The sequence below is a fragment of the Anguilla rostrata genome, chromosome 4 (assembly GCF_018555375.3).
Source record: "Anguilla rostrata isolate EN2019 chromosome 4, ASM1855537v3, whole genome shotgun sequence".
Lineage (NCBI taxonomy): Eukaryota > Metazoa > Chordata > Actinopteri > Anguilliformes > Anguillidae > Anguilla > Anguilla rostrata.
The window spans coordinates 18,800,512-18,827,707 of NC_057936.1; the positions used below are offsets into that span (position 1 = coordinate 18,800,512).

The 27,196-nt window shown below is 41.7% G+C and overlaps 1 protein-coding gene across 5 annotated transcripts in view; it reads left to right on the plus strand.

The window, feature by feature from the left end:
• The window catches only part of LOC135252709 (lethal(3)malignant brain tumor-like protein 4), an 87,465-nt gene that overhangs the window by 49,303 nt on the left and 10,966 nt on the right, over positions 1-27,196 (plus strand). For all 5 annotated transcript variants that reach the window (XM_064331116.1, XM_064331115.1, XM_064331114.1 and 2 more), the window contains 3 exons: positions 2,165-2,338; positions 3,558-3,725; positions 8,497-8,570. In XM_064331116.1, the coding sequence (XP_064187186.1) occupies positions 2,165-2,338; positions 3,558-3,725; positions 8,497-8,570 (416 nt within the window). The remainder of the gene's footprint in view (positions 1-2,164; positions 2,339-3,557; positions 3,726-8,496; positions 8,571-27,196) is intronic.

Genomic DNA, 27,196 nt, shown 5'->3' on the forward strand with positions numbered 1-27,196 from the left:
TGTTTACTTCTGCTGCGGTGAACTGTTTGGGGAAAAGCCAGAAACAGGGAAATTCACTTATACAGTAGACAAATTAACATAATGTCAAATAAAAGAGTCATGTTTTGTATTTGGTTGCATATCATTTGCATAGCATGACTTCCTGATGTCTGTGACCTGTCAACATCATCAGAGTCTGGATATCTTATTTTCAGGTCTGAATAAAACATCAATACTTTGCCTGAACAAGATGAGTGAACATTTCTTTAATAGGCAGAACAGGTAAGCGCTGAAAGGTTTCTCTAACCCTGAGCGTGGAGCACGCTCACTGCACGCTCGGTGAATCATCTGCAGTCGTGCGTTCGCTCGCGGCGCCATATGCTCAGCTACGCGCCGTGGCGACAGAGCGCAAAGGGCACGGGAGGCGGGGTGTCCTTCCAAAGGAACAAGGAGCGGGGACCAGATGGTCCCCCAGATGTGAGTGAGTTTAGTTCCATAAGCGGAGAGCGCTCCGTCCTTCAAAGGTTCCACACATAATGGATTTGGTTTTTATTTTTATTTTATGTTGTGGTGTTGGGGGGGGGGGGGGGGGGGTTAAATTGGCATGGATACAGTGCTTCTTTATTTAAATCCATTTCACACATCGGTTGCCCTTTTCTTTCAGGTCCAGTACTGATTTTGCAGCATTGCCATGGCTTTAATTGTAATTTATCCTTGTGTATAAGCCTTTCTTAGGGGGCCTTTTTACCTCATGAAATCCTCCGACTGCAGCTTGGGGTCTGACTATTTTATGTCATCCTAAGCCCTTCCGTGCCCGTGGAATATTGTGAATCATATGGAAAAGGGATACAAAGATGGAATTACTGCATTTTCCTCCCTCAAATAAGGTTCTTGCAAGCAATGTATTTAATGCGTCTTGAGCTGTGAAAGGGCAACATTCTACCACTGTGAATGTGACATTTGTCAAGGGATAGAATGTGGTTGGCTAATATCTTGGTCACATGAATAAATTTCTCTTGTCAGCAGGCATATTAAATGTTTAGCTCTGCTCTCGCGCATAAAGTTATACTTTGTGTTCCTGATGGTCGGTTTTGGTACTTAACGAAATCCTGTTATGGGGAAAGGAGGTCTTAATGCAATTGAGCAGTTTCATAATTTAGTTGTTTAATCGTTTTTCCTTGTTATATTGCCTAGTGCCAAAACAATGTCCTTGCTTAACCTTTCTCAAAGGAACTATTCTTTTGCCAGACTTCCATTAGATGTGTGAATTTATTACACGTTTAGAGGAGGGTTCTTTGAGGAATATTTCAGAAAAAAGCTGACAATCAGTTATATTCTCATTAATGCAAAACCAACAAAAGGCTAGGTTGCGCTACATGTAACCGCAGGTAACAGAGCCTTTCCCAAAGAGAGTTCCAAAGCATCTCTTTCATGTACTGCGTTTTGGAAAATTTCAGAGTAAGATGTTGATGAGATGAATGCTTAAGGCTGCGTTCACACCAGACAAGCTTTATCGGCTTGAATACACGAGACGCACTACCTATCTTGATTTGATGAAGCCTACTCTGAAAAAGGCACAGGAGGCGTCTTTTTCACTGTTGCTATGCAACCGCACTCTGCTCCTGCCAATCACTTACGTAATGTATTTAACGGCATTAGCTAACTAATTTCTCTGGAAATAGCTCGCCATCTACGTCCACATGGCACTAATTTGTCGCCGTGCCTTGGACCACTTATTTTTGCCCCGCAGTCACGATTTGTGAAATCGTACAACTTCGTCTGGGCAGAAACTGTCACGACCAACTTCTCTTCCATCTTCTGTATTTCTTCTGTGGAAGATAACGGCAGAATCTAGGCCCACCTCTATTTTAATGCAACTGGGCTGCAGAGAAAAGAATTACATTGACGTTGAACTTGTTTTTTTCTTGGAGTGCTTAAAAACAGTAGGATCATTTTCAGCATCATGCGCACCTAAGAGGTGCCCGAGGTGGATGACCGTCAGGTGCCTGCTTGCGCAAGAGCAGTGTAGAAATGCTTCAGCCATTGAAAATAATTCGAAAAAAAGGCGCCCCCATCTGTTGAAGTGCGTCCGGTGTGAACGCATCCTAACTAACGCGTGTGTTTTCCCCCCCCACCGGTAGCTTCTCCCGCCAGCCTAACGCGCTCGTGTGCTAATGTCCCGCAGTGCCTTCGGCTGTCCCTACTCGGACATGAACATGAAGAAGGAGGTGACGTTCCCGGACCGGCTCGGGGGGGAGAAGCAGATCACCTTCGTCCCCGTGCACTTCGTGCAGAAGACCAGGCGCCTGAGCGCCGGGGACGACGGCCAAAAGCCCGAGGACCCTCACGTGGAAACGAGGTGCGAGAGACGCGCCCGTCGGCCGCGGAGCCGGCGTATTTACATCACGAAACGAACCGCGCGCGCGCGGGGCCTGCGTGTGCACCGAGAGGTCCCGGCTGACTGTCACGGCTTGGCTGGGAAGCGCATTCTCCTCCAGGCTCTTTCATCCAGCAGAGGTCTTCTGCTCACTCTCACCTCAGGGGCAGCACAGTTTGCAGCAGCTGGTGGAGCTGGCCGAGATAAGTGCATTAGGCATTTCCCAGAATGCACTGAATCCTCAGTGTGTGCAGCTGAAAGCTTAAACCCAGTGCCAGTGTCTGAAAGGATATGCCAACGGCCAGGGGCCAGGAATTCTCTTTTTGCAGTGGGTGTTAAGGCATCTGACTCAGAATTAGGGCATGGAAACATAGAAATAATAGAATAAACTACGACAAAATTCATTGCGTAACTCCCAAATCTACCCTATTAATCCAATCGGATTAATAACAGACTCCTGCTTTAGCACCTCAGTCAAAACCCAATCTTCAGAGATGAGATAGAAATGTTTTTGTTTTTCATCAGCAAGCCTAGGTTTTCATTTTCTCTTTTTAATCTGCAAAAGAAAGGCAAACATATATGCCCTGTCTGAGAGAAATATAAATTCTAAATTGTGGCCATGTTTTCACAAATATGAGTTGAGACTTGTTCTGCTAAATGTTGACTCAGCACTCCAGACCCGCTTATTCAAGGCTCAGAATGATATGATAAAATTGCATTTGCCTCCTCTGCTCAGACTAGTTGGTGGCTGCCTTGGAGAGCAGTCAAAGGCAATCAGTGGTGTGATGAATGTTTTTCATATACGTTTCCTTAGGGGGACAGTTGTGCTCTACTACAGCATCTATCACTGCAGCCTTTATTTTATTGCAGTACAGCATTACAACGGGCTATCCTTTAGAAATGTACACAGAAAAAAGCTGCCTTTTGTTATTCAGCAGAACAAATAAACTCTTCTGCTCTGTATGCACCTGTGCATGAATTACTTTAATCCATTTTAAAGAATGCAGTGTTTCCTCTGATAGCACTTAGGTTAATGAGTGTACTGTGTGTAGAGTCTGATTTTCCAAACTCTAAAATATAAAATATAACTCTAAAGCTGGTATCTGTGCTTTGTCTACTCAGTTATTTGGCACAATCATGAATAAATCCATTTCCTGCCCTGTGTTGACTTCCTGAACGTCTGTCCTGGTTGATTTCCCAGAGCCATGCTGTCGGGCTACGAAGGCGCAAGCCGTCTGAGGGGACGGTACGCCTCGAACCCGCGACCTCCTGGATACACGCTGGTGAAGAGGGAGCACAGGGATGAACTTTACGCTCAGGAACAGAAACCGCCCGCTCCGACTGGGAAGAGGGGCCGACCGCCGGGCAGGTAGGCCCAAATCCCCTCCCACCTTCTGAAACCCCGCCTCTTTCTGAAAAGGGCACAGCCGTCACTGCTGGACTTAAAGCTAGCATGCGCATGCCCCTGTGGAAGTAGCAGCCCTTAGTTAGCTGGTGATTGTTTCTGGCATTTTGGATGTTTGGGTGGTTTTTGAGGGCAGATGGGAGTTTAGTTGTTGGTAAGAGCTAAGCCAGAAATCCTGAAAATGGCTTCCCTATTAGTGTGGAACTTTTAGCGTGGCTGACCAGTTAGCCCAATAAACATGCCTGTTTATCCCATAGAGAATGTTTAGCAGATGTCAGGATGAATTCGTGCATCTCTCTTTCTATTAAATCTTTGCTATTTGGAGGAGGGCGGACAAACTCAAAAGGCTGTTAATAACTTACCTTCCTTACTAACCTTCCTCTGTATAATCCTTGGTGAAAAGCTTCCTAGTGAAGAGTTAGGCTGGAAAGCAGAATAGCATGACACTAAATGCAATTTCATAAATAACACGTTACAAATAATAGGGAGGTGTACCCCTTAAAATAGGGAGGTTAACCCCTTAAAATCCAGGGCTTTTTGTAAGAATTTTCATTTTAAACACTGTTGTCTCCAAAAATATATAAGGTACTCTCATTACCTTCAGTCTGTCTCAGAAAACATACAGAACATTTCAATTCTGAAAAACAACAAAGAAATCCAAAAATGGTTTTGTGTTTAATGACAAAAGCAGATTTCTTTTTTGCATTAGTGCGACGAGTCGGCACTAATGCACTTTACAACGGCATATGGGCTGTAATGCTGCACCGTAAATCAATGACAGATAAATGCAATCATTTTATACAATGTTATTGTTAGACGTCGGCATCTAATTTCATGGCTATCGGGCTTTAAGGACTGAAATTGCATATGCCGTCCTACAGATGCTAGAAGCAGATGCATAGCAAAATGTTAATTGTGTACTGTGTTAAATACTATGTCATTTTGAGGCATTGAGTGTTTGTGTAAATCTAGAAGGCAGTATGAGTTCTCATTGGCTGTGGTAGAAAAAAGTTTGATTTAAAAATGCTGCTTGTTTAAGCTTTTGAGGCTGAGCTTTTGGTATTTGGTGTTTCCTTTTTTAATTTTATCTTTGGCAGCGTCTCTTAACTGGAGGATGCATCCAGGGCTGGAGTTTATCCAGTTAGACTGAGAGGCAGGGATACTAAAAATACAGAGAGGAGATTTTGCAGAGCTCTGCCTTTTTGCATGGTTTGAAGTATGTTTATAGCAACGACTGAGTTTAAGTCTGTTTATAGCAATTAGTGGGTTGACCTGCACATCTCTCGGGCGAGTGGTGTCTACGAACTCGTTTATTGTAGCTCATCACAGAGAAACCTGGGTATTGTGCCTCAGGAAGAAGGTTTATTTTTGTTGTTTTTTTTTTCGGTTGCGTGTTGCCTGCAGCTTTGCTCTTCCCAACGCGTTGGTGCTCCAGAGAGGGGTGTGTCGGGCACCCAGCTTTCAGCACCGTCCAGAGCGTTTGGCTTTATCGCGGCTGCACGCCATGCGCCGAGGCCGGGGCCAAACCCCCGCGGGCCGGCCAACGCTGTCTGGAATCAAGCGGTCAACCTCGACGGGTTCGCCGCGGACTCGCCAATCAGCCGCAACGCTGCAGGGCTCCTGTAATTAAAGCTGCTTAGAGAACGCGGGGCCCGCCATCAATCGCTTTTTCAGCCTAGTCTGAAATTCTGCGGCTGACTGCCTGTTTCAGGAAGGAGTGCTGCGGGTGACTGTCACCTGAGGAGATTATTTTGCAAGTCATGATTTTTCATACGCAAAGGCAGCCCTAGAGAGGACAAACTACACTGCTTTCTGCAGCTCTCTGCAGTTTATTTTGAATACAGTGTGCATTCTGGCCACTTACTTTCTTATGCTCTTTGAAATAGGTATGAATGTCTTTGACATTTAACCTTTTAAGGTGTAAGAGCATAGATATGTGATTAGAATGTTCTAAATTGAAAATTCTGTTGCTAATGTAACACTCACTCCTGGTAACTGAAAGCAATGGAGATTTAGAACACTGACTTAATGTTTACTATTTAAAATGAAACAACTGCAGTGATCACAGTGAATCCCTTGTAACATAATCAGGAATCAAATTTGTCCATCACAATGACTGCCCTACTTCACTGTACTTCACTAGCATTCCTCAAAAGAATGTAGAATTTAGAGCTTTAAGCATTATTAAGGAGGTTGGTTTATAGTTGTTTTGGTTTCTGCCATTTAACATAAACAGAGGAGTCCCATAAGAACAGCATTCACTGTAAGGTCACTTCTGTTAAAGCCAAGGGCTTGAAATCATTAGCATTATTCCTGCTGGCAAAGCTGAATTCCTTTTTGTTTTAATCTCACATAGTTTGGGGAAACCTATGACCATAGCCAGGGCTGCCCAACCCTGTTCCTGCAGATATACCTATTCTGTAGGTTTTCACTGCAACCCTAACAAGGCACATCTCTTTCAACTTGTATTCTAAGACTTTCATAATGGGAGTTAATGAGAGAGAGCCTTGTGCTGTGATTTGGTTTCTAAAGTAATTCTCCCAGCCCTGTGTGCTTGATGGCCAGGCACTTTTTTAATAAGAAGTGATGAAGCAATTTTTGGCTGGAAAAATAATTTCCAAACCCTGTTTCTTTCCACAATGCAGCGGGTGTAAATGGTTGTTTTTTTAATATTCAACACACAAAAGCCATTCTTAACACACAAATATGTTTTCAACACCCCTTTTTATACGTGTCTCAAAATGCTTTGTGTTGTGTGGGAGTGAGGATGGGAGGTGTGCTTTTTATTGAGGATGAAGGCTTTCTGGTAAATTTCTAAACAGAAGCGTATGCTCGTAATTCTGTGGAGCTCCTCAGAGGTGAAGGTTCCTGACAATAACAATATTATCTTGTTTTATATAAATTATTCAATTGGAAACTGTTCCTGGGTTCAAATCTACATTATACTCAAAATGTTTGGGGTCAAGTCAGTTTATCCTGAAGAGTCCAATTTTATTGCTATATCGGTGGTCTGCTCATGATATAGCCTATTGTACAATTCTTAAAGGTGTACAAGTTTAACAAAACCCCTGAAATGGGTTCATAAGTGTGGGAACTCTGCTTTATGTATCCTTAAACATCATCGCATGTGGTCACTTTGAGCTAGCCAGACTGCCCCATATATCCACAATTAAAATCTTCATTTCTAATGTCCTTCTTTCACAGGCTATAAGCAAAGTGTCTGTATATTGTGTAAAATAATAAAGCCTGCTTCAGAACTCAGTTTGAAGGACCTGAACACCTTGGGTCAAGGCTTTTGGCTTTGGCGGCGTGGAACTTTTCCCAGCGTTCCCCCGTGCACAAATCCAGCGGGACGCCACAGCGCCCTGTGTGAGATTTGCTCTCTGACTGTGAACATCAGGCCCACCATGGCCAAGCTCGGCCATTTTCGTTAGTTGCCACATTCCCTCTCGCAAGCTCGCGCTTCAGGTCGAGCATGAAGACCGAGAACTAGGGCTGTCATCTGAAAACCCCGTTTTTCCACTGTCCTCATCCACCCCCACTTTGGAGCGATGGTGTTACTAAAACTGCACGCGGAAAAGGACTGAGACCACAGTCACTGAACCATACCTGAACCGTGCCTTCTGACTGAAACGCTTGTCCCTTATCGTCTGAACTTTTTAATGCCATGGTCTTTCCTGGAATGTCCCTTTTTGAAATGTGGTTAAAAAAAGGAAGATATCACATTGATTGACAAAACTTAACGGATCCTCATGATACTTTTTAAGTTCTTATCTTTTAATGTGGGCTACAAAAGGAAGTAACATTTGATAATATATACATATTGTCTGTATTATTTCAGATAAATTGTGATGTGTTTTCCCTGCTATATACTTTGGATGAGCTGTAGGTTTGAAATTTCTGTACCATTGAATGTATTATTATTGTTGTTGCTGTAGGGGTTCTTGTGGTCAGGGCTGTCGGTTTGTGAGATGCACCCACCCCCCACATTTTCCCTGTTCCTGTTCCTGTGTAGGACCAACAGGGCTGCTATCCAAATTTTTTACATCAATCTTCCACCAGCAGGAGGACAGCCAGTCAGTGCAGATCACCCTCTACCATTTGAAGTTGTGCAGCTCTGGCATTAAAAGTTGTGCAGCTCTGGCATTAAAAGTTGTGCAGCTCTGGCATTAAAAGTTGTGCAGCGCTGTCGCCCCTGGTTTAATGCCACAGTTCTATGCCTCACTAAATGCAGGAGGCGTGTCCGTGCCAGCCATTCAGTCTTTTGGCTACACGCTGTCTCTGTGAGAATAGGGAGGGGCTTGTCGCCCAATGGGAACGCAGGCGGCATAGAGAACGTTGTCTTGGGCGGAGCAGGCGCTCAGTCACCACTAGGTGCTTTTGGGCGTCGGCCCCGGTCAGATCTGCGCACGTGCGCGCATGCTCGAGTGGGAGTGTGTTTGCGTGCGCCTCGCTTGCCCACCTGAACTGTTCCAGTAAAACACCAGCTGTGTAAATAGGTGACAGGTTGTGCATACTGTATTTAGAGCATATTGACACAGTCTAAAGTTAAGTAAATGGTAAGGGTCATGGTGGAGGTGGATGTTTCAGTCAGTGCATTGTCTGCCTCCCTCTTGTGTACTTGCTGTTCACTCTGATTCTTGCTGCTCTACTGAATTAGTTCCACTTGGCAGGATAATCACCTTCAATCTCTCTCTCGCTCTCTCTCTCTCTCTATCTCTATCTCTCTGCATAGGCTTTCTCAGTCAACAAAGTACCTGAAAATAAAAGAAGAGGAGGAGGAGATTGATCTGCAGAGTGTGCTTAGAGGTAACACATTTTACAGATTTCGGTTTTACATTTTCGTAATTTTGCTTTTTTAATGAATAATATGTAAAATGTTTTATTATTTTTATGCTCTGTGCATGATATAGAACTCATTAAACATTTACTCACATGTATGTCAGAAACCCAATTTATTTAGAAAACATGGCCCAAGAAATCATGTTTTCTCAAAGGATTTAGTTGTTATTAGACACCTTCTAATATTAATCCTTTGCAGCTACTTTACAGGAAGGATTTCTTGTGGCACAAGAAATTATTTGAGGTTACATTTTTTCTTCATCACTTTCTGACATACATTTTCTGAAATGTCTGAGAACCATCTTTGTGCTGTTAAACCACCCATTTAGCTGGTCACCTCTGCTATTTAACGTCTTTTTATTAAGGCATTTTTCTACCAACAGAAGTGGTTTTTGCACATTATCCATATTTTGTAATGGGCATTTCAACAACAAATCAACAAATATGTTAGCCCTTTATATCCATCATTGAAAATAAGCATTTAAATAAAGAATCCTGTTTGCACAACAGAACTAAATAAAGTTTACATTATTTTATTGAATTGGTTAAACCTCATTAGTCCTGTCCAGCCTCGGGTTAGCCTTGATTGGACTGCCACGGCTGGTGTTTAAGCCTGTGTTTAAGGAACAGCAGCCGTTTCACATTTGCTTTTAATTGTCTCTCGACATTCTGAGAAATAATCTTGTCGACAGCGAATTGGATACGCGTTGAGGACTGTTCTCCCGTGTGATTCCACGGTCAAGGGCTGTGTGAGAGGCCCTGTTAGAGTCACTGCCGACCATTCGAGGTGCTTAAACTTAATGGCCTGTGAAGCTTGCGGCTGTATAGTTGTTTCAGCACAATAACTGAAAGCTGTTATGCACCCAATGGTGAACTATGAAACCAGGGGACAAGCGTGGGACTTATTGCACCCTCTATGTCTTCTTAGATCTGTACTTACGTAATACATTCAAGAAAGAAACATCTAAATTTGATAGAATCAAAATGTTGGTAAATAAAATAAAATGCCATTTACTGTACATGTAATGTTATCTAATACACCCATTAATGATATAGGATTTTATTTGTTGCTTTGCATTTAAAGCACGTTGATAATAGTTTTCCTTCGAGGAAATTACAGGCTACGATCCAGATGTAGTACCTCTTTAAAACGCCTCAGCCCAGTTGTCTTATCTTGAGTTGCTCGAGGTTAATGAATCACCACCCTGGGATTTAGGCATGGAACTCTGGTGATAAATTGGTTCATTTTTATAAGCTCATCACATTGAGATGCCTATTCTGCTTATCATGGATGACTGCAAACTGCCGAACGCATGAAGTGTCCCCTGTTTCTCTGAAACACTACATTTCTGGCATTATTTTTCTCTCCGCTGGAAAAAATATTTGCGGCAGTGATTGCATCTGCCTTCATATTGGGAACTTAAACAATTGTTATGAATCACTGATTGTTTCCATGGAGACCAAGGCCTCAAGCTCGTATTAATTTTACAGTAAGCGGAAGATTTGAAGCCCTTAATGCTTCTATTACTGTCAGCGAGAGCAGAAAGCCTTTGTTTTGTTTAGGGTTTTTTTTTGGAGGGGGGGTTTGTATGATTGTTTTTGGCAAGAAAAGCGACATCTGAAAAGATCCCTTTTTGCATATCCTTTTTGACCGAGCGCATTTGTTAGCGACTCATCCGAGGCTCATCCGAGTGAAAAACTAATTTTAGCACCACGCCTGCAACGGTGTCCCCGGACCGCTGGGATGATAAGAGGAGGTGAAAGAGAGCGAGGTGTGATGACAGAACATATTACTTCCACCGCCAGCCCAGCCAGCCGCGCAAACTGTGACCGCCTGTCGTCTCCCCTCCGCTCTCCGACGCGTGCGGCTTCTTTGATACGTGGAGACGGCTGTTTTCCACTTTTGTCACTGGTCGTGTGGCATGCGCTTGAAGGGTGTAGCAAGTTTGGAAAACTTTGTGTGGCTACACATGCTAAATTTTATTTGGTTATACGTTACCTTATACAGTGCCATTAAAACGTATTTGCCCCTTCTTGATTTTCTCCGTTATTGTATATTTGTCATACTGAATAGTTTCAGCTCTTTAGACAAAATGTAATGCACTATGTGACCAAATGTATCTAGTCACCCCTTGGTCTGGGACTGTTTTTCATGGTTTGGGCTTGGCCCTTAGTTCCAGTGAAGGCAAATGTTAATGCTACTGATAACCTTTTTCATTAAATTAATGAAATTATAATTCTTAAAAGGTGTTTGGTGTTTACTCAGGTTCCCTTTTTTCTAAAATGACATTTTGTCTTAAGATCTGAAACCAGTCAGTGTGACAAATGTGCATGAATAGAGGAACATCAGGAAGGGGGCAAATACTTATTCACACCGCTGATGAGAAGTGGTTGCTGGTCTCTGTAGATCGGATATGTATTGTGAATGGTGAAGCGTTGCTGTTTCACCATGATGGTTTGACGCGTTCTGAGTCTAATCCTCTACAGAGTTTCACAAGGTCAAAGACTCATTGTGTGGAACCGTTGACAGCAGCTGTGTTGCCTTCTGCAGAAAACATCTCTATAACCCCCCTCATTTTTCTAGTGGTCGTGTCTCTCTATCAGATGTATGAAAGCAACAGCTTTCCATTGAGGATGTATCTCCTACCAGGGCAGGCTTTGTTACGAGCATTTAATTTCGCGGTAGAAATCCCTACATTCTCAGTTTGACAAATTTACCACCATGGCAGGCGTGAAGTAGGTGACAAACGCTGGGTGAATTTTTGCTGAATCCGAGTGGAGAACAAGACTGATACCGTAGATAAGGCAGCAAGAACTAATGCTTCCTTGAGGGCAGGAGAGGGCGAGTGAGGGCAAATGAGGGCAGCTTGAGGCCAGGGGAGTGTACGGCCAAGACAGGGGACAGATATTAGAAGGTTTAGAGCTGTCAATCATTCAGTTTGCACCAACATGCAGGAGCAGAAGCCGCAGTATGTTCAGCCTAATGTTCTTTATTTCACAAAATAGTTGATATCAATATTGACACAGATGAAATATGAACAAGAAGAGATGCCAAAGGAAAATAATTGAGAATCTTAACATTTTGATTTGTGCTCATTTTTCAGAAAACAGCAAAGATCTTCTCTATCTGGGTAAGCAGTCTACAGATGTTAACAAATTAATTTGACTGCTGAGTCTTGGCAGTATCGACTTTTTCCTTTCAAGTAGTCTTGCAGGAAGTGGCAAACCGTCAAAAAGCTTATGTTCCGAGTCAAGCCGTTTTTTTTTATTTTTTTTATTTTTATTTTTTTTTTACCTTCCCCTTTCAACCACCCACAATAAGGCATGGCAGTGTTATGGCTGTCACACAGCATCATTAATGTTTATAGCTGATCCATTGGTTGCCAGTCTGTTGTAGTCTCACTACTTCACATTGAGGCACTAAAAATATAGCGCATCTCCCTCCCCTTTCTGCGGAAACAGATGGCCATGAGTAGAACCTGGTTGGAGAGAATGACATGGCAGACGATCACTGTAAGAAATCCATCTGGCCTTATCAATTCACGCACTGGGCTGTGTTGGCCTGGTCACCATAGTGGCATGGTGCAGAGTTGTTCTGATCATGTCGACAACCAGTCGGCAACTCATCCAAACCATCCAAACAGAGGTAGTGCACAGAGGAATTTCCACCCCTCTACTCAAACATCAGGTTTCTTCCTGGTGTGCAAGTGGACATTATTCAATGTGAAGGACTTAAGGACAGAAAGCCTTATGTTAAAGCAAGCTTAATATTAAGGGCCAGTTGGCTTCTCTTGGGCTGTGGCAGCAACCACATATATATTCTCCTTATAATCTGTCAGTTGCCATAGCACCAAGGGGAGCTTGTTTGCTAGTCAGCGGGAGTAACTAGGGCGACACCACGGCACTCACCCTTTAGTGCAGGTCTGCACACTTTCATCAGTGGCTATGGTGGCTTGCCATATATTAGTGTGTCTTTTCCAGGCCTTTGTGTAAATAGATATATGGAGGCTCATTTACAAACATAAGTGTGTGATATGCATCACATTTGGAACACGGAACTACGTGATGCAAGATTCTTGTGATATAGTTGACTGCTTCTCAAGTGGACAAGTAAGGGCACAGAACAGCAAGATAACATCATGGAAGTTACTTATCTTTGGCTGTGTTCTCAGTGATGAATCTAATTGATGGATGGAAAGCAACAGAACTTGACCCATATCAAGTCAACTGAAAATGGCAAGATTTGTGTACCCTTTCAGAATAACCCATGTAACCCAGTGGCTGCAGTTTCACCAGTTTTTCAGCTGCTGTTGGGTGTATTTGTGTGTGCATGCCTGTGTGCGGTGCGTGCATGTGTATATTACTGTTGAACAAAAACGGGATAAAGCCCTTCAAGCCTTAGAGGCAATTAGAATGAGAGGCAATTTTCCACCATTTCTCCATTTTAATTGTTGGATGTTAGTGTGCGCTAAGTGTGAAATATCCAGCACAGTGCAATAATGCATGCAACGGTTCTGACTTGTCAAATTAAACGGGTACAAATATCCTGCAGTCCTGATGCACTGAAAATATTTGTAATATATTTTTCAAAGCAAACAACTCAACAAGGAAGGCATCGCAAAACATTCATAAGAACAGAAAGTTTGAACGTTAATTACATGGGACTGGATTATAATGAAGTAGGTTTGCTGGAGAAAGCAATCTTTTCAGGCGGTGTTTCGGCTCTGCCTAAGAGAGCATGATAAATTGGGAAATTGGAACACAACAGGGGAAAAAGTAATTTATTTCAAATTTGAAGCAATGTACTTGAAGCCCTTCCTCGGTTGTAATCTGCAGTGCGCAGTTGCTGTATTCCTCCTGAGTAGTTTCGCACATTTGTATTTTTGGAGCCCTGCAGTGTTCATTCGTGGTTCAAATCCCTCGCAGCATTTGCTGCAGTTAGCATGAGGGCGAGGGGTTGGGGCACCGCCTGTTCGCAGACCTCTTCACATAATGAAGGATGTCAACGTGACAACGGATTCCACTCCAGATTGCGTTAGCATAATCTCCTAAAAGCTCTGGGAATATCCAGCCTTCTCTTGTTTTCTCTGAGCAGACGACGCGTGCGTTCGTGTGTGCGTTCATGCATCCATGCATCTCGCTCTGCTCGCCGAAGTGCTCTCACACTGCGGGGAAGTATACACATTTATCCCTGGCGCTGTGCCAGTGCACCATCAGCCTGCCTTCCCTTGCAAAAGTGCCCTTTAACGTAAGTAAGAGCGTGAAAACGGTTCACACAGAGGGCTGCACTGTCATCAGCTCAGAGGACTTTTATTTTGGGATCGCATAGCAATGCCTAAATGCAACACCCTCTCAAAAAGCCATGTTTCTCCTACTTCCATTCTCTGTGGCTTCAGGGACGCCCAGCCCCCACCGCAGCTCATCCAGCTGAAATGCTCTTTGGGTCATAACCCTTGGGGCCAAGTCATCGGAGGATCTCATCTCGTGGTAGTCGAGATGACCTCTGCGCGAATAGCTCTGATTATTTCTTCATTAACGATTCTTTTGAACGTGGTGATAATTCTCTGCAGCCTAGCACTAAGTTCAGTAGCTGTCAGATGTCTTGAAACGACGCAGTGCCTTCTGCACAGTGCAAAGCGAAGCAAAATGTGGCATTAGGGATTTAGAGCAAGGTTTTGTTAATGAATAATTCTGAACAATATTTGAAATTACAGCTTTCACAGTGCACGAAGAGGACTTCATTTGAAGCCGATTATTGTTGTGGCTGAACTGTTAGAGTTGAAATGTAGCGTAATCATTGCCATTACAATATAATGTTCTTCATCTTTCATTGAATTGGAAGTTGCTATGACAACGCTGAGATGTCACTTCCTCCAAATATGATATGTCCATTGCATTAAAACCTTCACAGGTCATTTTAGAAATTGTCTCATGCCTATTTAAGTGGTATATGCATGGCTGCTAAACTTGCAAATCTGTTATCTGTATCTTTTGTGTAATTTCCATTAAGTATCCAAGATATCTAATTGCACGCAGTGTGAGAATGGGATACCATAAATATGAAATACTATCCTGTCTTCTGAATTTTCCATACTGTTACTGATATAAAAATCCTGATTCTACATTCAGTTTACCACAGTGTTCAGATATTTCAGGCTAATAGTTTGCCTTCATATAGTTTGGCACGTGCCTCCATTTGAGAAAAAAGTGCGTATGTGTGTGCATGAGAGAGAGAGAGAGAGGAAGAGGGAGAGAGATTCTGTCTTCTCCTGGCCCTGCTCCCAGCATCAAAGTCTTGCCACTGAGAGGGTGTGATACCTACCAAGCCGTAGGAATACATTATGCTAATCTGTGCTGTTTTCAGATGAAAATGAAGCCACCTTGTTGCAAAGAGACTCAATGAAACAGATCATTGTCAAGATCGTGTTTGCAGTCCCGTCCACCAGAATCAAAGTACAAGCTTAACTCTCATTTTGAATGGCAAATGGCAATCTTGGACAGAAATGGTGGCATACACTTAATTCAGCACAACCCTAAAATGGCAATATTTGACAGACAGATTAACTCTCAAAACAGAATCTTTACCAATCAAATAGTTATGGGTGCTTGTTTTGTTTGTTTTTATTGCAGTATGCATGCTTATCATTATTGTTTATCTGATTATGGATTATGCAATAATCAGTCATCCGCTCTCATGCAACTATTGGAAAACATCCATGTATGTAAATTTGCAGTGGAGAGTCGATTGGATAGAAACAGCTGTGTACTAATTAGGCTACAATCGGCCCTAACCTAAAGCAGACCACTGCATTTCTAAAATGACCTTGACAGTGATGCAATATGTTTAACCAACCTGATCTGCAGCCCCTGGATATTCTGAAAAGCATTACATTAACTCTGTCACCTTGAGATGAATAATTTGACAGTGCTGCAGTTTTTGGCAATGTCTACTGATCTGAAAGAATGCAATAACAGATAGTAAGTTGTACAGTGTATTTATCTAAATTGATCAATCAGTAAAGAGTCTTTGGGTGCCTTAAATTTCTAGTTTTGACTGAATGTACAGTACATTCAACATGGTTTAAGCTTTAAAGTACTGAAATAAAATTTTTAAACTAATTTCTTCGATTTTGTTTCACAGATATGCACGCTGAAACATCTGTTTAAATCATAATGTTCTTCAAAATAGTTTACATGCAGCTTTATAAACTTAAAGGCACTATCGACGGTGTTGATGCAGAAAATATGTTCCAGATAATGGGTCTGTGCCACATCACGGCACCGGCTTAGACAGGATTAACAAAAGGCTAGGATAAGGGGTAGGATAAGCAGGGGTTCGGATTTTGATTGGTATCAGTGCAAATGCCCCCCGTTAGACATTTCAAAAAGATTTTCCATCTTCATCCTGTACTGCACACAAAATGTTTTTGCATGGCCGCTGAATTTAAAAGGATGGTCTTAATTAAATAGAAACTTTATTATTGCAAGCTATTTTCTGTGGGTCTTGGAGGCCATTGGTGGAATAAGCATTGGGTTTGGTCCTTATGGGGTTTGAGGGGCCACTCAAGCACACGTCTCATTAGAATTACAATGCATCAGCAGACAGCATTTGTCACAGTTGATTTCCCCTTTAATCTTGTTCTGCTTTTTTTTCTTTCTCTCTCTGTGACTGCATTTGGGAAGAAGTGACTAAGCATTGCACCTTTCGAGAAAATACAGTCAAGTCACAGACGGCACTTGGAAGTAATAGGCGATGGCAACAGGCCCGTGCCACTTACTGTAAGACTTTGGACAGTGGCCTCCTCTCTCAGATGGCCGAGTCAGCGCAAAAAATATTGAACGCTGAATTTAGGAGTGGCATAATGTCAGGAAATGAACATCGCACCAGCTAAAGGAGATAATGTTTGTTTGAATGTGCTGAAATGAGAAGGACCTAGCTGTGCTTATGATGTAGCAGGCCACATAAATATCCTTATTCCAGATCTGCTTCATTTGGGTGACAAATGAGGGAAATTAATTGCAAATATTGCCAGTTTGGTGTCCAAGGGGAAGAAGTGCAGGCACTGAACAGTTTTGATTCTTGGTATTGCAGTCACCGAATTTGAGTTAACATTAACAAATCACTGGCAGTGCACTACATCAGAGAATGTAATTTCGTAATGCACCAACAGATTGCGTGCTTGAGCTAGGGCTATCACTCACCGTGCTCATCAATCTGTCACGTGTGCCGATCTCATCTTTAAGTATGCCGGGATGCCCGCAATCACAAAACTGGAAAGTCTGTCTTTTCTCTGCACATAATTTGTTTGGCGACTTGGTAACCTTCCCTTGGCCGGTGTTCTGGGATGCTCTTCCATGCCTGTTTCCCACAGTTGCCTGATTAAGGGGACCGTGATGATGTGAGAAATCACTCACTCATTTGGATCATAACCACACGGGTGTCCATCAAGGCTCAATCCTCGGCTCCATTACTGCCTGGCTCACACTGGGAAAGTGGGTAAGGAGCATGGAAAGAGGCGGCTTGATTACATGGAATTAATTGGGCTGAGCTTGAGAGCCATGTTACGGAGGATGATTACACAACAGCTACTTCAAATCCACTGAGGTCCAGCCCAATTCAGCATGTGAGACAAAATGCTGATTGAAGATATTTGGCAGTTAATGCTATATTGGTCAATGTGATAATGGGCTGATTAGCTTCTTTTAGAATATACAATTTTCTAAGTCTGTCTTTTGCTCCTGATGTGTGGGTAGTGTTTTTTTCCCTCTCAATTCTTTTTGTGTTATTTCTTTTATCCGTGTTTCATGATTTTATTTTTTTTGTGTACCAATATCTAGCCATCTGAAGGAGTCCATGGTTTAATACCTGATCTTTGATGTCAAATTATGGGGACCACTGGCCTTTATCCAATAACTGGTGCAGGTTCACTCCATGGTCAGTTTCTTATAATGTATTGCATCCTGTGCATTTTTTTAATTGAATTGACATAATATATGCACTGTAAGAGGATTGTCGTGTGGGACATAGTAACATCACCCTTTGTCCTTATTTGTCACAGTTAGAGGTCTTGTTAATAAATGCAATATGGCTTCTGAATTTCAAAAGCCGACCTTTCCATCAAACAGCAGTTTTTCTTTCCTGTAAAAACCTGACGGTTTTGTTTGTTTAACTGAATAATTAATTGCCTTTTCAGTCAGGCTTTGAATCGACAAAGACATCACCCAGAGGCCTTTCACTGGAGTCTGCCTTATTAATGAGATTGGGGAGACTCCTCAAAGATACCTGAACTTTGGGACTTTATGCATTATATTTCATTCTCTGTTGTTTTGTTACATTTTTTTATTATTGGTCTCAGCCAACCATATCAGGGTGATCTGTTCAGGTCTTTTGCATTTTAGAGTGTTTGATGTTTCGTCTCTGCATTCTCAAATTTTGAACTGCATTTGCATTAGCTTCCCTTTGTGCTGTGAAGCTCAGTTGTTGCACCTGTACCTGAGGCCATAGGGTTTTTTTCCTAGTAAACGTCCTCCGCTTTTACACAGAGCAGCTCAGTTGGTTGTACTTCATGTCATTTTCTGGGAAGATGCTTAGACCGAGGAAATATGAATTGTGTTTTATTCAGTGTTCAGTACAATATGAACAGACCTCTGTTCTTACGTGCGGCCGGTGAGATTTAAAAGATCCAGAGCCTGTATGGAATACAGGAGGAACTGAGAATAAAAGAAAATATTTCAAGAGATATATTCAGTGTTTGTATGTGTAAATCCACAATGTAGCTACAGAGAAAGAGGCATACAGTTAACCGAGGGGTATGATAGTATCTTATGCTGCAGCCTGTTTTCCAGCTGCCCTAGTATGTCCAATTTTAATTATGATGCTGCGTAAATAGATAAGCAATGCAAAGCTGATAATAATCTTAACATTCTTAATTTTCTCTGTACAAGAGTAATTAGTGAAAAGAAACATCTCATTGAGATGGAGTTTGTGATTAGATGGTGCATTTTGGAATATTTGTTTCCTAATCAGTGTGATCTCATTATTCTCTAAGGCCCGATATTTGGTCCAAAAAACACAACATACAAAAGTGTTTTCACAGCTGGTGGCCCCTCAAGGTAAAGAATCTCTAAAGAGTTGCCATGCAATTAAGTGAAACACCCAGGGGTCGACGGGATTCATTGCACGCTGACTGAGTAATATACATGACAAGCATTTTCCAAATGAGTCATGCACTGATGTGACCTTCAGCTAATGGTTTTGATAAGGGAAAGAGTAATTGCCCATCACTGAGAGTGTGTCATAGAGTGCAAATGCTTGCTGGAATAGCACGGTCAGCCTCAGCACAACCCCATGTTTTCTACACCACGTCTCTGTAAGCCAGAGTGGACAGGTAGGTGTATATGCAGAGTCACTGAGCCGGTTGCTTGGGCTTTGCCGTCTGTATTTTTTGAATGCGCTAACGTCAGTATTTGCTCGCCGTCCTGTTTTTTGCCTGCTGTGCTGTTCTCAAAGCCTGTTTTTGGAGTATATCAAAGCCCAGCGATGTGAGGTCATTTCAGGAGTGCTGTTTGTGCCGTTTGTCATTAAGAGCGGTTTCTCCCATAAGATGGCCTCTGGCTGGGTGCTGTTGAAGTATAATGGAGCCCTATTAGGCATTGTCAACTGCTCACTGCTGTGCTGGCTGGAGGCCTTGCCCACTCTCTCCTCCACCAGGCACCCCAGAGACACTATTGGATTGCTGTCAAGCTGTCTGCTCAGTGCCCATATATAAAACCTTTTTAGCCATATCTGCATTGGGAATTGAGCCTTAGCCAATTTAAATAATACACTGTTCCAGCAGAAGCCACTTTTAATGTAGGAGTCACCCTATAGCAATTTTACAAAGTAATAAAGCTTGCCTCTTGTTATTATGTTTTTCTATTTTATTATCCTTGTGACATGGTGTTATTGATTGCAGATTCTTTCTGCAGAGAAATGAAGACTCCATAACTTCTCTTTTACTTGTACATCTTTTTTAACCACTGCAGTGTTATCTGCTGGTTTTCAGCCCTTTTTTAGTAATGGCAGTAACGAGCCAAACGCTCCACATTCAAACTGACTAGCTTCATTATGTAGCATTTTTGCCATTTTTGTGAAAAGTGTCTGTCTATAATCATTATTATTTATTTTCTTTGCTGGCTCGTTGCCTGGCCAGGATGACTGAATGTTTCACTGCAACCATTCAGACAGAGCAGTCCAGGAGCATGTAGCACTGAGGCAAGGTACTGAAAGAACAGCCCCTCGCCAAGGGTAGATACTGAGAAAATGCGGTGCGAATGTCGCCATGGTGATCGCAGGCCTGGTAATGAAACCCCTTAGATGCCCCGGACATGCGTTTCGGGGCATGGGCGGCAGTGTGGCAGTGCCCTCGATGGTCGGTTCTGTCAGCTGCTGCCGTGGGGCTCCCTCACCCCTGTAGAAACCCAGCCGAAACCCTCTCCCTCCAAGGCTGTTTTAGTAGCAGAGCTCTCCCATGGACCCACAACTAATCTTGGGACTCGCAGTCTCAATGAGTGCCATACATGGCTTGTCAGTGCCTCGGCTTGTGTTGGTCCATTTAATGGCCAATAGCTGGAAAATAACATTTTTTGTAGACACAATGTTCGTGCTGCATAGCGCTTAATTAAAAGGAGTCATAGAAACGCACTACATCATATGTATTGGCCTTAATAACCATTTTACTGGCAAAAATGTGCAGATAAAAAACAATAATAATTCCAGGTCTAGCCTTGATTTAATAAGAAAAATGCTGTAGGTGATAAAGCTGTAAATATGTCCCTAATTAGACTAAATTAAGGCTTTAAAAAAATATTAAAATAGCACTGAAAAAAGTCACTTAATACTTTTAAAGCAAAGAAAAAAATAAAATAATAATAGTTATTTTTTTCCATCGCAAAAAAAAAATATGACCATGTTTTGGAGCTTTGCATATGCTCGACTTGCCACGGGCCAAAGACTGATCAATAATACACATGCATATAAATGAATTATTATAGATGTTTTACAATCTGTTCTAGTTGAAAGCACAAGTATTTCTTCTGTTCGGAACATGGCAAACTAACTGTTTATCTTTTCAAGAACACCCACAGTACAATATGTGCTCACAGCACTGTCTTACCGTACAGCGTCTATTAAATCGATTGGTCTTGCTCCCCCCCCTCTTTTTAAAGCCGGAGTGATAAGGAAAGAAGAACACGTGGCCAAACTATGACTGACGTATCGTCTGTTCACTCCACTGAGCCAGCAGGACACAAGACTAAAATACGTTTCTCACAGTGTGAAGACCGGCCTTGTATGGCTGAATGGCTGTGCTCTCTTATGGAAAACCAAAGTACTGAAAACTACCTAGTTCATCACTACCCTACCCACAACCATAAAGCAAACAATGTCAATATCCAACATCATGTACGCTACAGTAAATCTACAATGGGGGAAGGGGTTTGAGGGGGCAGGTAGCAGACTCTATACAGTATTTATGTACATGGTAAATTATACCAGCTGATATCTAAGTTGTGGATTATTAAATATTCATGAAGATATTTCAATAATTGGCTGAGTTATGCCCATCTATGTGTTTTGGATTCAAATACTTTTCTACGCTTTACTGATCTTGTCTGGTGTTTTGGAACCAATTAAATACTCTCAGAAAGTGCAAACCCCACCTTGGCAGGCTCAAATACACCAGGCAAGATCAATAGAGCACAGAAAAGTATTTGAGTCCAAAACAAATACTTATTTGACCCAGGTCTGGTAAAGGTATAAGATATTATATAAGATAAGATATAAGATTGATATTTTTATCTTACAGAAAAGGAACATGAAAATACGCCCTGGTTTACATCTTTTAAAACAAAAATTTTAATGTTGGTTTGTAGTTGTTTTCGTCTTTGTCACTTATTCATAATAGCATCGTTTGATTAATATTTAAAAGAGGAACAAGAGGAGAGCATTCACACATCTGAAGTCTTTATTCTGTTTTTGTCCTGGGGCCCTGTCTTATGCACATTTAATACTGTTGCATCACACAGTTTTCTTTATTTCCTCCCAACGGCTTGCCACTCTTTGTGCAGAATGATTGGAGCTTGCGCAGGGAGTTACAGCAGAGGGCCGTGGAGATTGATTTGACTGGGATAGCGTGGTCCTGGCCATTTCCTTTTCTTATGAGTGCTGTGATGACAAACCGAGCAGATTTGGGGGAGGGAAGGCATGCAGGGTTCACCCCGCAGAAACCAGTGCATTGTGGGAATGCAATTAAGTTGCCATCCATCTCCAGTTTTTCCCGGGTAGAGTGTACAAACACGTGCTGTCACAGCTCTTTCTGCACAGTGCAAGTCAGTAGATTTGAATATGAGATGTTACGTACATTTTCCGAATATGATTTTTTAAAAATGGTGGTGTTTCCAAGATGAAACATCTCTTCATTACTGCCGTATTGCCATTCTTGTAATTCATCATTGTTGTCATGAGGAGCTCTGTGGGGCTGTGTGATACAATTACTCCCACACATTGCTTTAAATGGCACTATTTAATCTTAAAACCACAATTCAATGGAGAGGGCTCAGAGAGGGAGGTGAAGCAGTAGAGCTATCTTAAGCCTCTTAAATGTACTGTATAGATAATTCATGGCTATGGATTGTCTCAGTGCTGCATACTTACTTAGCTTTGATTTAGTCTCAACAGAGTTAGTTAAATAATATGAATGTGCTGTGCGCGATTTTGTGATAGCCAGGGATGTGCTTTAATTGTATGGCTAATTTGGCACTCACCCAGAACATTAAGGTGCCCACATACAGGAATGGAGTCAGGGTAATCCTGATAATGATCATTGTAATGCTTTGAGTGTGTTGTTGTAATTTACAACCATAAACCTTGAGCGTAATCTTCACTGTAGTCATAAGTCATTATTACTGCCATCATGACAGGCTGCATCACATCCAGTTTAGTTTGTCTGTTAAAATGGCTGCAGCTGAATGGATTCCCTGCTGGAATTTAAACAGTTAAACTGTCATGCTTGCATAGCCCTTTGCTGGATTTCTTTCAGCAGATCATTTAAGCAGCGATTGTTTCATTCTGCTCATTACGCTTAATTACACTGTAATTGCGCACAATGACATTTGAAGTATCATTGAAGGACGGGGAATGTTGAATCGTGTTCACGTTAATAACTGTCAAGATGCTGGCGTCACTCACGGCAGCTGCAGAAATGCGCGGGAGCTGAGGGGGGAGCCGCCGCGGTCACAGCCCCAGCCGCAGCGCTGTGTGTTGGGCTCACCGGGGGAGCATGAAAGCGCAGAGGTAGCGCGGTAGCAGCAGACTGCTCTGACTGACAGTCTCCCCCGGCCCAGCGAGGGGAGATAGCCACGCAGTCAGGAGCCACTGTAGGGCCCTGCTGAATCTTTAAGAACAGCATGCAGGAAAATGCAAAGGGTTTCACCTCTCATTAGTTTATCAACTCATATATATATACATATATGTACATACACACACACAATTATTGGATGCAGCTACAGTGCTCCATATTGTTTCAGACAAATACTTTTTTTTCTTTTTTGGCTATGTACTCTACAATTTTAGATTTGTAATCAAACAATTGTCATGTGGTTAAAGTGCACAAACTTTCATTAAAGAGTTTTTAACTTTTTATACACTTCAGTTTTACTATGTATAAATTAAAGTACTATTTAAACATAACCTCCCCCATTTCAGAGCACCCTAATGTTTGGGACATATTAATGTTACTTTATAATCAGGTAATTTATGGCATATCATTTGCATGCAATGACTGCTTGAAGTCTGTGACCCATATATTTCACCAGGTGCTGAGTATATTCTCTGGTGATGCTCTGCCAGGTCTTTTCAGCATATTAAATGCATGTTCAATTGGGTTAAGATCGGGTGACTGATTTAGCCAGTCAAGAATTTTCCCATATTTGGCTTTGAAAAACTCTATTGTAGCTTTAGCTGTACGTTTGGATCCTTGTCTTGCTGTAGGATGAAGCTCCGTCCAATGAGTTTGGATGCATTTGCTTGAACTTAAGCATATGTTTCTGTACACTTCAGAATCTGTTCCGCTGCAGCCGTCAGCAGTTACATCATCAATGAAGACAAACCATAACACCCTCACCACCATGTCTCGTGGATGAGGGGGGTGCTTGGGCAGTTCCTTTTGGCCTCCACACTTTGCTGTTGCCATCACTCTGATACAAGTCTCATCTGTCCACCAGACCCTTTTCCAGAACTCTACAGGTTCTTTTTGGCACTTCTTAGCAAACTGTAACCTGGCCATCACATTTTTCTGGCTAACTAGTGGTTTGCATCTTGCCGTGTAGCCTCTGTAGTTCTGTTACTGCAGACAGTAATCAGTGACGCATCCATGCCTGCCTCTGAAGAGTGTTTTTGGTCTGTCAGACTGGTGATTATGGGTTTTTCTTCATTATGATGAGAATTATTTGGTCATTACCTGTAGAGGTCCTCCTTAGCCAGCCAGGCCCTTTGCAATTGCTGAGCTCACTGGTGCTTTCTTAATGATCCAATCAGTTGATTTTGGTAATCTTTAGCTTTTTCTATGTCTTGGTTTGTTCTTAATTGCTACCTCATAATGGCTTTCTTGACTTTCAGTGGCACAACTCTGGTCCTCATGCTGATAAATACCAGTAACACCCTCGAAAGGCAATCAAAGACCTCAAATCAAGACTAGATTCTGAAAGTTGTCTTAGACCTGCACTAAGGAAGCAATTGGACACACCTGACTAATCAGAAGCACCTGTGAAGCCATTTGTTCCAAATATTATGGTACCCTGAAATGGGGAGACTATGTATGAAAAGTGCTGTAATTTCTTCCCGGTTAACCTATACCTTACACTCTATCTGCACTTTAACCATATGTGAATTGTTTGATTAAAAAAAACCTAAAATTGAGGAGTACAGAGCTAAATCAAGGGGGGGGGGGGGGAGTCTTTGTCCCAAACATTATGGAGCTCAATGTATATACTGTATGGATATATAGAGGAAAAAAAACATTAAACAGTAAATTCAATATTAATGTAAATGTAATGTTAATTTTATTTATTTAATTTATTTAATTTAATATCAATATAAACCCAATTCTAGATGTAGGACTGCTTCTAAGCCCTGTCCTTCACCGTGACCATGTTAATTGGCTTTCTCAGTACACACAGGGCAGTTGACTTGAAATATGGAGTTTGCTTAACATGACATGCTGCCAGCCTAGCCAAGTCAGATGGATTTTTGAAAATGTACCCCTCACTATATTTGTTCGGCTGGCTACTAATGAAAGGATAATGTGCTTCTAAGTGATACTGTCTAGCCACACACTCTCTGTTTGCAATTCAGACAGTGCACTTTGGGTTGATATCCTCACATTTGTGGAAAGCACCATTGGAATTTTTTATTTTTATGCATAACAGCAACTGCATTACGAATTAAAAGAGAATTTCTAGAAATAGTTGCCACACATACTGTATAGTTTTCATTTAACAAGGATTTGAGGGGGAAGACTTTTTTTTTCATCAGCAGTTTCTTTTTTCTTGCCTACTATCTGGTAAATGCTGACAGAAAGAACCTTCTACAATTTATCAGATTTCAAGACATTTTTTTCAAATGCCAGGTCAAAAATTTTTGTTAATACAAGTTCCCCTTGTGATTTGGTGGTAAAACTTTCCTACCAGTAATGGTATGTAATTTTCGAAACATTGATTTTTTTGCGAGTGGTTTTCTCCCCCGTGGATGAAATGCCCTGAATTTATGGTAAGTGAAAAGCCTTCCCCAGAGGCCAGTTGTCTCCGGTGTCACGTCTGATCAGCTCAGTCCAGCAGCCATGGGACGCTCACAGCTCCAAGCCCAAGGCAGAAGCTGGTCGCCATTTCCCAATGTCTCTGCATGCCGTATCAGAGATGGAGTGGCAGTAACATTTGAGCGAGAGGTTTCGGTATTTCCACAGGGCAAGAAGCGCTGCAGCTGTGTGGCGCGAAAGCTTTTTCCACCCTGAAAATCCCACTTGTTTCATTAAAAATTTCTGTGTCTATTTTTACCCAGATAGAACATGATGATACACAGCTGGTGTATAAAAAAAGGTCTGAAGGAACACTCCAAAATAGAATGTGACAGGTTAATTAAACAATATTTTTCTTCTTTTTTTTTTAATTTATTTTAAACGTCAGAAGAAAAAAGTAGTCTACATTGTTGTGAAAAGTTATTTGCCCCCTTCCTGATGCATACTTGTCACACTGAATGGTTTTAGATCTTTTGATAAAATGTAATTAAAATTTTAAAATAATTAAAACATTTTATTTCATTTATTTAATTAAAAAGTTATGAAACACCCATATCACCCATGTGAAAAATGAATTGCTCCCTTAAACTTAATAACTGGTTGCACCACCACCAATCGCAATAACTGCAACCAGATGCTTCCTATAATTTGGTATCAGTCTTTCACATCACTCCTTTACCACTCACACACACACACACACGCACACACACACACACACACACACACACACACACACACACACACATATATATAGAAATAAAGCTGAAGAATTATTATTTATAAGGTATCATTTAACAGCATGGCAAAAAAATAAAAAGTGAAAACTGCATTAGGGGAATGGTTGTAAGACCTGGTACCCTGGTTGGCTGTTGGTGTAGAAAGCTGTTATCGTGTTTCCATAATAGGAGATCTGCAATTCCCCTCTGAAGAGCAGACTTAAATGATCAAAGATGCCTGATCAAAGTATGTGTGACTCAGTTCCGCACTAAAGCTCTGTTATCATTTAAATCTTGCAAGCAGGAAGGAGGTGGTAATGCTTTCCACCATTGTACAAACATAGCTGTTTGTGATGTGTGACATCGATTGCAGGTGAAACAGGAAGCAGTGACTGAGACAGAAATTTCAGGTGAACCTTCAAGGGAAGCTGTTCTTAGAGTCATGTGAATTAGCGTAAACTCTGTTTGAAAGTGCCTTTAGAATCTGAGTAAGATCAGAATCCTCTTAGGATATATGGTGTTACATTGCAGGAAAATTGTGTGAAAAAAGGTACTGGCTTCCTCGTAGAATTTTTGTTTCCATGAAGTGATTTTTTTCCCTTGAGCACCAGTTGCACACATTCTCTTCCTGTAGAATTCCAGGTCCTCAAATCCTGTTTTAATCAAATATATTCAGAAACAACCCAGTATTGAATTCCTTTGTTTTTTGTTTGTTTTTCTTTAGTTTTTTTTTTTTTTGTACAGGCAGAATATCTTTGGACAGTAATTTCTGGAATTATCTTAAGACACATATTTTATAAAACTCCTGAGATGTTGCATTATACTCATTTTTTCTGATTTTGCTGAGAATTCTATTTGTACGTCCATCCATTTTCCAATTCATAATGTACAACTCTCCATAAGAAATGATTTAACCGTCTTTCCATGGCTTAAAACCTTTCAGTGATGTGGCCTTGTCTTTGTGCGTGCCTTCATTAAAACATAGAGTTCCGATAACTCACAGTGTACTGGATTTAATCTTAGCAGGGTCAGATTTAATGACTGAGTA